This window comes from Mizuhopecten yessoensis, unplaced genomic scaffold (assembly GCF_002113885.1).
Source record: "Mizuhopecten yessoensis strain PY_sf001 unplaced genomic scaffold, ASM211388v2 scaffold9569, whole genome shotgun sequence".
NCBI classification, from domain to species: Eukaryota; Metazoa; Mollusca; class Bivalvia; order Pectinida; family Pectinidae; genus Mizuhopecten; species Mizuhopecten yessoensis.
This window is the reverse complement of record NW_018408113.1, coordinates 52,386-63,566: the sequence shown is the minus strand read 5'-3', so window position 1 is coordinate 63,566 and position 11,181 is coordinate 52,386. Positions and strand designations below refer to the sequence as shown.

The 11,181-nt window shown below is 38.3% G+C and overlaps 1 protein-coding gene across 1 annotated transcript in view; it reads right to left on the bottom strand.

The window, feature by feature from the left end:
* The window catches only part of LOC110458412, a 17,909-nt gene extending 7,669 nt beyond the window's left edge, over nt 1-10,240 (bottom strand). The window contains exons 1-12 of the mRNA XM_021510092.1: nt 9,839-10,240; nt 9,328-9,389; nt 8,778-8,916; nt 8,516-8,590; nt 8,047-8,135; nt 7,324-7,397; nt 6,988-7,076; nt 5,795-5,878; nt 5,039-5,094; nt 4,800-4,877; nt 4,476-4,536; nt 3,833-3,962 (exon numbers count right to left, since the gene is read on the bottom strand). Of these exons, the coding sequence (XP_021365767.1) occupies nt 3,833-3,962; nt 4,476-4,536; nt 4,800-4,877; nt 5,039-5,094; nt 5,795-5,878; nt 6,988-7,076; nt 7,324-7,397; nt 8,047-8,135; nt 8,516-8,590; nt 8,778-8,916; nt 9,328-9,389; nt 9,839-10,240 (1,339 nt within the window). The remainder of the gene's footprint in view (nt 1-3,832; nt 3,963-4,475; nt 4,537-4,799; nt 4,878-5,038; nt 5,095-5,794; nt 5,879-6,987; nt 7,077-7,323; nt 7,398-8,046; nt 8,136-8,515; nt 8,591-8,777; nt 8,917-9,327; nt 9,390-9,838) is intronic.
* Nucleotides 10,241-11,181: the final 941 nt, after the last annotated feature.

Here is an 11,181-nt window from a genome sequence, read left to right as displayed (position 1 = left end):
TCTCATTAAGACATCACTGTAAGACATTAAAATAAGACATCACAGTAAGATATAACAGTAAGCTATCTCATTAAGACATCACTGTAAGACATTAAAATAAGACATCACAGTAAGATATAACAGTAAGCTCTCTCATTAAGACATCACTGTAAGACATTAAAATAAGACATCACAGTAAGATATAACAGTAAGCTCTCTCATTAAGAAATCACAGTAAGATATAACAGTAAGATATAACAGTAAGATATTACAATACAATATAACAGTAAGATATAACATTAAGATATCTCATTAAGACATCACTGTGAGGCATCACCGTAAAACATTACAATAAGACATCATAGTAAGATATAACAGTAAGATATTTCATAACGACATCACTGTAAGACATTACAATGAGATACACAGTAAGATATAACAGTAAGATATCTCATTAAGACATCACTGTAAGACATTAACATAAGACATCACAGTAAGATATAACAGTAAGATATTTCATGACGACATCACTGTAAGACATTACAATGAGATACACAGTAAGATATCTCATTAAGACATCACTGTAAGACATTAACATAAGACATCACAGTAAGATATAACAGTAAGATATCTCATTAAGACATCACTGTAAGACATTAACATAAGACATCACAGTAAGATATAACATTAAGATATCTCACTAAGACATCACTGTAAGACATTAACATAAGACATCACAGTAAGATATAACAGTAAGGTATCTCATTAAGACATCAGTGTAAGACATTAACATAAGACATCACAGTAAGATATGACATTAAGATATCTCACAAAGACATCACTGTAAGACATTAACATAAGACATCACAGTAAGATATAACAGTAAGATATCTCATTAAGACATCACTGTAAGACATTAACATAAGACATCACAGTAAGATATAACAGTAAGCTCTCTCATTAAGACATCACAGTAAGACACTCCAGTAAGATATCACACCGGTTGATGACGCTGACATTGATCCTAATTTAGTAAACGCTTCTAGTCATATAGCCCTTTACTAGCCCTGACACTCCAAGGCTTCCAGTAGACCATTGACAGGTCGCTGCTGTTCTTTACAAGAACATGAGAGCAAATTTTCACTCATAATATTTGACTGTTGGGTTCGAAATGAAAACTTTTTTAGCCTCTATGTTGGCCCTCCAAATGACTTCTTAAAATGGTAAATGTAAAGGGTCAACCGAGAAGTCTGCCTGAGCTAGAGGGGGTTTGAGTGAGGGATAATACAAAAAAACAGCAGTCAGCAAGGAATGACGAACTTCCATAAAGCATGTTCAGCGTAAAATCAAGAAGAACTATGTGAGAGAGGCAACATGTGCAGTTTTAAAAAACATTAAAGAGTATTCTCTAATTTTCATATCCTCTTCATCTGCTTTTAAGAATTAAGAACGTTCTCAAATTCTAAGGAACTTTAACACGAAGCAATTCTTTACTGTTTATAACATTTCCATTTGATAACATAAATCGCTAGACACATCGACTACATAACGGAGAGTGGAGCGTTATAATAGCTTCTAATAAACATGTGATTGAAGATTGAGATCAGTTGATGGAAACTAATACACAATAGTGGTGGGTATGTATAGGTATTTAGCATCTAACCATAACGACAACAGTAAGGAAATAAAGGTTCCCCAACGAGTGTAGGCTGGTTATCATGTTTATCTTACTCTCGTTGGTTAATTTTCAAATCTAATAAATCCAATGGGTCGAGAGGGAGGAAACATATAAGGGTTGCGGGAGAAATCCAATGGGTCGAGAGGGAGGATACATATAAGGGTTGCTGGAGAAATCCAATGGGTCGAGAGTGAGGAACCATATAAGGGTTGCGGGAGAAATCCGATAGGTTGAGAGGGAGGAAACATATAAGGGTTGCGGGGGAAATCCAATGGGTCGGGAGGGAGGAAACATATAAGGGTTGCGGTAGAAATCAAATGGGTCGATAGGGAGGAAACATATAAGGGTTGCGGGGGAAATCCAATGGGTCGGGAGGGAGGAAACATATAAGGGTTGCGGGGGAAATCCAATGGGTCGGGAGGGAGGAAACATATAAGGGTTGCGGGGGAAATCCAATGGGTCGGGAGGGAGGAAACATATAAGGGTTGCGGGGGAAATCCAATGGGTCGGGAGGGAGGAAACATATAAGGGTTGCTAGAGAAATCCAATGGGTCGAGAGGGATGATACATATAAGGGTTGCGGGAGAAATCAAATGGGTCGAGAGGGAGGAAACATAAGGAAATAAAGGTTCCCCAACGAGTGTAGGCTGGTTATCATGTTTATCTTCCTCTCGTTGGTTAATTTTCAAATCTAATAAATCTAATGGGTCGAGAGGGAGGAAACATAAGGAAATAAAGGTTCCCCAACGAGTGTAGGCTGGTTATCATGTTTATCTTCCTCTCGTTGGTTAATTTTCAAATCTAATAAATCTAATGGGTCGAGAGGGAGGAAACATAAGGAAATAAAGGTTCCCCAACGAGTGTAGGCTGGTTATCATGTTTATCTTCCTCTCGTTGGTTAATTTTCAAATCTAATAAATCTAATGGGTCGAGAGGGAGGAAACATATAGGGTTGCGGGAGAAATCCAATGGGGCGAGAGGGAGGAAACATATAAGGGTTGCGGGGGAAATCCAATGGGTCGAGAGGGAGGATACATATAACGGTTGCTGGAGAAATCCAATGGGTCGAGAGGGAGTATACATATAAGGGTTGCGGGAGAAATCAAATGGGTCGAGAGGGAGGAAACATAAGGAAATAAAGGTTCCCCAACGAGTGTAGGCTGGTTATCATGTTTATCTTACTCTCGTTGGTTATTTTTCAAATCTAATAAATCCAATGGGTCGAGAGGGAAGAAACATATAAGGGTTGCGGGAGAAATCAAATGGGTCGAGAGGGAGGAAACATATAAGAGTTGCGGGAGAAATCCAATGGGTCGAGAGTGAGGACACATATAAGGGTTGCGGGAGAAATCAAATGGGTCGAGAGGGAGGAAACATAAGGAAATAAAGGTTCCCCAACGAGTGTAGGCTGGTTATCATGTTTATCTTCCTCTCGTTGGTTAATTTTCAAATCTAATAAATCCAATGGGTCGAGAGGGAAGAAACATATAAGGGTTGCGGGAGAAATCAAATGGGTCGAGAGGGAGGAAACATAAGGAAATAAAGGTTCCCCAACGAGTGTAGGCTGGTTATCATGTTTATCTTACTCTCGTTGGTTAATTTTCAAATCTAATAAATCCAATGGGTCGAGAGGGAGGACATATATAAGGTTTGCGGGAGAAATCCATTGGGTCGAGAGGGAGGAAACATATAAGTGTTGCGGGAGAAATCCAATGGGTCGAGAGAGAGGAAACATATAAGGGTTGCGGGAGAAATCGAATGGGTCGAGAGGGAGGACACATATTAGGGTTGCGGGAGAAATCCAATGGGTCTAGAGGGAGGAAACATATAAGAGTTGCGGGAGAAATCCAATGGGTCGACAGGGAGGAAACATATAAGGGTTGCTAGAGAAATCCAATGGGTCGAGAGGGAGGATACATATAAGGGTTGCGGGATAAATCCAATGGGTCGAGAGGGAGGAAACATATAAGGGTTGCGGGAGAAATAAAAACAACTTGGGAACACGTGTACGTCAAAGAAGTAAAACACAGAAATATTGCCAAGAAGAAACCTGGAGAAGTACAATAGGGACTAGGTTTAATGGAAATGTGACTGTCCTACAAGATGGAATATTGTTAAGGAAAATATTCCATACGGATACATATGTGTCGCTTGTATTATGGCAGGTATACGTACCTAGATTTGTGGTTTTGGTGATGTCTGGCAGACCGCTATCTAGAGATGACCTGCACACTTTGTTTGACGCCATTAATGCCGTCCTCTCTGGTGTTCGCCGCGTAACAGACTCGTATACCTGGCAGGAACCCTACACAAAACAGGAGCAAAACATTTTTTTATCATTGCAATGATCTTTCAATAAAATAATAGAACCATTTTTAAAACCTCAAAATGAAAATTAAAAAAATGTGGACCAGTTATAATCACTTTAGCGCTGCCTTTTGTTTTCTGCTTCTTGTTTTCACCAACTGGAGCAGACATTCTACCTTAAATTATTCTGGCTAAGACTTACTTCCCATGAAAAGTTATCAACTTTCATTTCGATGCTTTGCATTTATATATTTTCTGGAAAACAACACTGGAAAAGTGTTGAGTCGACAGTGGATAGGCCCCGAACTCTACCGTAGACTTTTTAATTTGTTTTGTTTTTAGCTTTATTATTGTTTTAGTTGAATAACTATACATTTGTAAATACAGCGAATAATGCTTTTTTATCGTTTATATACATCTGTAGAAATTGACTTCAGTAATGCATTATAGTGTAAATGCTATTAACATATTTGAACTTAGTGATACGATTTATCAGATTAGGTACGTTTACCGATTTGACGACGTAGATCCACTCTGATTCGTTGCTGTCCTTCACAATGACGGCGCCCCTTCTGAACATACAAAACAATATCAACTCAGCAGCAACAACAACAATAATGACAGACGATCACCCATCCTAAATCATCACAGCGAATCAGTGCGATATTGTCTGTGTTTGAATTTGTAGCTAGTATAACTCGTCCTCGTGGAAAACACTGCATTATTATGCAAATTAAACTTTTATATGATATAACCCTAATTATATGGTTAACAAAATACTAATATATGTTATAATACTAATAAATATACTTTGACGATTAGAACGACTTGTTACCTGTAGTGATGTACGGAGCAGGAGAAATGGTACGTCTGTAAAAGTTGAAACGGAAATCCGGAAAGGTCGGGTACAGTACTGAAATATAGTGATGTAAAATAAATTGTTGAAAACTTGTTTACATCCGAACCGAAACTTCGGTTATATATATAAAAAGTTACCAAATTGATTCAAATGTGCAATACATGTTTACTCGGGAAATAAACTATCTCCTAGTAGTGTTTCTAACCTTCACTTACGTCAAAAGATTGATACATTGGGGTGCACCAGAGGACTGGAACAAGGCCAGCAACTCCTGTCAACGAAAATAACACCCATACGACCATGTTACTGTTAGTGGCCTGTGTGAAACATGTAGGAACTGACAAGTGCTTGTTACTTTTAAAACACTGCATGCCTCGTTATCTAATCACCTTATTGAATTCGAAAAATAGTAATAGGTCAAATAATCAAAATGTAGTGGGCGTGTCCAAGCATGTAGATTTATAAAGAACAGAGCAAGCATTAATGGGAAAAGGAGCTCAAATGTGGACTCTTCAGTGTTGTCCCCTGTTGATATAGTTAATATGGTTCGTTTGGAGTACCATCATTTTGTAATTGTTTGCAGTAATAATGTATTTGTACTAGGTTTACTTAAGGTACTACTATCCTTTAGTTAAGTAACATACAGTGAGAACCCGTAGGTTAAACATGTGCTGCTGAATTACACGTGTTGAATGATGGTTCGTCAGACTCCGGGTCTTTCGTCGTAAACTCGTAACATCCCACAAGAGGAAGGAACAGACGTGAAACCCCAATTATGCTTGGACCCATATTACTACAACTTTATGATCATGTTCAGCACGTGACGTCATAGCTAGACGTTAAGCACTTTCAATTGAAAAATGGGTTGCATTCTCACGATATTATGAGTTTAATATCAGACATCTGGTACCGACACGAGAAATAAGAAGTCTCAAACAAAGAAATTTGAAAAATGGTTTGAATCAACTTACGTCCCTGTCTAGTCCGATGACCTCTATAGCCTCCTTACATACGATGGTCATCGGTCGCTCCGAATCGGTCAGTATTTCCTTCTCCTGTTGTTGTAAATAGATCTATATTACTTCATTTTCAAACAAGGTATAACGGAGAAACACTTATCCCCCCGATCCGTGTTTAACTGGGTTTGTAGTTTATACATTCTGTGTGGTGCAGAATGTAACGCTCTTTTTATAGAAACTGTGGCAATTACCTTTGGCATCTGCACCTTAAAAACGCTCACAATTTGGCACTCGGTAAGGAGGCAGTGTACGAAGTTGTTTTTGAATGTTGTCGGCCAACTTGGGATACCGTTTATAGTAAAAGTGACCTTGACCTTTGACCTTCGGATCATGAAGCAATCTCATGCAAACACTTTCCGTAAGGAAGCAGTGTAACAAGTTCGAGTGTTATCGGTCAGCGGGAAGTTAAGTTATTGCAAGGAAACCAGATTTCTATAATGGCCTTCTAACAAACAATCCCATGAAAGCGATATCCCAAGAAAATGATGCACGAAGTTTGAGTGTTATCGACCAAGTTAAAAAAATGTGCGGAATCAAAATTTTCATCTGTATTAAAAGTAACATTGATTTTTCACCTACGGACCCGAAAGAAATTCAAAGCAACCACTAGTCGTAAAATAAAACAATGCTTATATTTCAATGTTAAAAGGCTAACATAAACTTGAGATATTGCTCGGAAACGAATTTATAGAGTACCAGTGACATTGATTTTTGACCTTCGGACCTGGGAAGAAGTCTCGAGTAATCATTTCCGAATGGATCACTTATGTGTCCCTACTTTCTACCTGGCTTTGCATTAGCAATCAAACTTGACTACAAATCATGTCACCATGCCGTATCATGATTTCTTTTAAGGGCGTCACAACTTTATGATGGTGAATAAAAAGACCAAACTACATCGTGTAGATATTTTGTGTATATAGCTTGCGATATTATTATTGTTGATAGTTCGTGTGGTTTTAAACACACTGATGATACTCAGACCGTGAACATAGGGACAATAAAGCTCCCGCTATACAGCAAATATACAGTGGAATATAACATTTATAACCCAAAGTGCAGAACATATTGTAAATCACTGGTGCTGTATTAATCATATCATTTCTAATTAGGAGAAAAGATAAATGAAATTCACGAATAATTACCCCAATTACGTCCCCTTGTCTGTGGAACTCGACAAAATGAGATCTCTTAGCAACAGCATCTTCCTCGTAGTCAAGGCAACGGGACACGGCTAAAACATGTTACAGCAAGACTTCACACATCCGTATATGTTCCTTTCTTTAATTTGTTATTTAGACTATTATGATATAAATATTTCACGTGACATTTATGTTCGCATAAAAGCTCGATAAAAGCTCGTGTATCATATTTTTGACCCATTAATTAAGCACACGCTTAAAGTGAATAAATACAGATTAATCTACAGAATACAATACAAAAATATTCCGATTAAAGATTTCTTCTAAAAAGGTACTTACCTACTCCAGAAACTACAAGGTAGTAGAAATCAGCCCGACTTCCCTCCCTTGCCAAAATTGTAGCCTTGTCGAACCTGAAAACCATAATTATTAAGTTGACCTTTGACACGTATATCCAAGTTCTACAGAACAACATACTAACTTTGTTGATTGGTGACAGAGTTTAAGCACTTACTTATACAAAAATGTATCTTAATTTTAAAGTGCAACTCACTGAACTTTCATAACTTGAACATTTCTTTTTCATGGATATTATTAATGATCGTTATAAAATGTGCACGAATTCCGGATGACTACGTGTTACCATTTTCGGGGTAAACATGCGTGTAGTAAACTGTGGTCGGTGTTTAACACACGTGGAGTAGCCCGGGGTCGGGGGTTAACATACATACGTGGAGTAACCCCCTTGGTCGGGGGGTTAACATACGTGGAGTAACCCCGGGGTTGGGGTTTAACACACGTGGAGTAACCCGGGGTCGGGGGTTAACATACGTACGTGGAGTAACCCCGGGGTCGGGGGGTTAACATACGTGGAGTAACCCCGGGGTTAGGGTTTAACACACGTGGAGTAACCCGGGGTCGGGGGTTAACATACATGGAGTAGCCCGGGGTCGAGGGTTTACATACGAGGAGTAGACCGGGGTCGGGGGTTAACATACGTGGAGTAGCCCGGGGTCGGGGACTAACATACGTGGAGTAGCCCGGGGTCGGGGGTTAACGTACCTGGAGTACCAGCCTTGACGACATATTCCTTGTTGCACCTGTTTCGGGTAACTGCAAAATATGCTGAATTTCCCTAGCATGCGAGTCATCTACAAAGAAAAAACGCCGAATAGGGATCATATTCGTTTGATATTATTGAGGCTATCGGATACAACGAAGTTTACTTTTGGCTATACCCTGTTGGTATTCAGATCCGGAGATGCTCAAAAATGAATATTAAAATTCCTTAATTCTCTTATCAGTATCAGGGATTCTTTTACCAGTGTCAGCGTTTATCTGACCCTAATTCATCTACACCTGTTGATGAAGATTGATACCTAAATGATACATATTTGTGAATCAACATTGTTTGAACCTTCAAACCATAGGCCATTTAAAAAGTATACTATCATTATTCCGTATTGTAATAAAATTTCGTGGACAAAAGAAGAGTCAAGACTAGCGAGGTACAGGTCTATTGATGACTGACCGCTGTGATGTCATCACTTGTCCGCAATTCCGGGGGGATTCCGAGACAGTTTCGTAAAGTGTTTACAAAAGTTTTCTGAAAAAAAAAGAAAAAAAGAGAAGATTATCAGTATGATGTTTATCATATACCCCTAATATCCTAAAAAATCATGTAAACAAACCCTATGTTGTCTACGTCTCCTTTAACACTACCTGGACTATAGATAATCCCTGTATTCTTATAATCACAATAGCTATACAACTGTAGTTATATCCGTTCTTACTTGTCCCAAAGCCTTGAATGGAGTGACATCAAATAGGGTCCGGGGGTCGGGCGAGTTCGGTGTGTCTGGTCGACGGCGGGAACTCGTGTTGAGGAAAAACAGAATGCTTTCCTCCGGACTCAATGTTTTATCTGGCTGGCTGAAATGATAGATAATTAACTTTGTCGCATAATAGTCCAGGCTATGTACGATATATCGATTACAATTAAAAGAAGTTACACGTGCAGTCATAACTGAAATGTAACACAAACTACGATATCATAAAAAGTTTTGTTTTCAGTATTCACAATGCTTAAGTGAAAAAAACCACAATTATTCCCGATAAATGTACGAATAAATTTAATATCCAGCGTTGACAAACACAATAATCGTTGATCCATAGGATCATCCCTCCTCGATACATTTTAGCAATAGTTTATCGGCAATAGTTGATATACATTCAGATATGTCAGGGCTTGTTACAACTTATCATATACAAAATGTTTACGCAATTATCGTTGATGTACATGTAAACTAATATCATACTGTTGATAAATCTTAAAAGTGTTACCGTGCACACATCTTCCGTGCGAAGCTGACGAACTCCGCCGTTCGTCGGAATTTGTCGTATCCCTAAAATACAACAACAGGTTAAGTCACAATCAGAGTACATATGGGACCTCGTGTGACCGGGCACTTCGGTTTCTAAGTTCAATGAAATGTCTGGGTAGTCCGAAATAACTGACTGTCTCATTTAACAATTATTTTGATGGGACAGACACAGTCAGGACGTCTCTTTAAAAAATCTGCGCACCGAGTTTGGTGTGCACTTAAATTAATGTTTTCTTCTATACTGGAGCATATCTACACACTTTCTATACATGGATAAAACAGCTAGTCACAAAGGTACTTGCACTTGACAGCTTCATCAGCAGGGACTATATTCGTCGACATGGTTCGTTTTTCGATGGTTCATCAATTTTTTCTAGTTTGACAAATTTAAGGGTATGAGTACCAAATAGTATTGAGAATAGTGAGAGAAAGAAGGAAAGAAATGTAGAATACGGAAAGGGAAAACATACCTGTCTGCCAGTCTTCCTTAACTTCCATATTCGGACGGTTTTGAGGACGGATAGGACACTTTCGGACACTCGATATCCACTTGAGTCGTCATCATCTGAACATTTCCCTAGAAAAACTCTATTGCGCGGAATCGGGAAAAAAACCGTATGTAGATTTTGCAGTTTTTCTTTTGTTATGTCAAATTTCGACTTCATTTTCGAAGATAATTTTTGATTACGCGGTGAAAACATAACTGGTGGTAAAATTTCGTCTGGACAAGCATTACGATTTTTCTCCGACTGTGTTTTCTCATTTCTTCCACTTTTTGTTCGTCTACATTTACTCCTCGTGCGAGTTCTCCTGGATACAGTATAAATAGCGGTATATTCCTCCTGCTCCTCGGTCTCACACTCGTGTTCCATATTGCTATCCTGGAGATTGTCTACCTAAGTAACCCTGATATCGGATGTAAAACAAAACCCAGTTTGTTCCTCAAACACTATTAGTCAAAACATGTTAGCTGCTAAGAAGAATAGCTAGGTATTTCGTAACCATTCATAGTTTCATATCGTCAATTCTACCTTCCAGTATGGAATTAAAAATTATACAACTGATACGCTGTTTTAGCGACTAACACTTGTTCGATGACGTCACATGTTGACCAACCAAGTGGCAGTCAAGTAAGAGAGTGTGACAAACCGGCATTGTTTTGGTTGACCAGCGGCTAGAAGGGGCCGTATTTGTCAAAAACAAACGGTCAGTTTTAGTCATGTAAAAACATGCGACGCAACTTTCTCTTGTTCTTTGAAATTTATTTTTTAAAATTTGTTAATTCATTTAACTACTTATCCTTAACAAAATATTTGGAAGAGGTAAACACGTTATATATGTATATAATAATGATAACTGGTCTTCCTTCATATGCCCGAATTGAAGACTTACTTTTTGAATAGAAGAAAGCGCAGAAAACTCCAACTTTTGTATAAAATGCACAACAAATTAATTCCGGACTATCTTAATTCTCTATTGCCATCTTCCGTTGCAGAAAATAACCGTTACACCCTTAGAAACAATTATGATTATAGAATTCGTCCTTTCAGGCTTTCTCTAGCAAATTCATCTTTTATACCTTTAACTCTTCGAGGTTGCAATTCATTGGACCTTTCAGTACGATCAACTCGTTAACTTCAAATGTACATTTTCCTCCACCAATCTACTTCAGTTTCGGTGAACGTAAATTGAACATTTTGCACACTAAACTTAGACAACAGTGTAGTCCACTTAAATATGATCTTTTTAGAGTAAATATGGTTGATAGTCAAGTTTGTTATTGTGGCCATCCCTGTGAAAATGCCTTTCACTT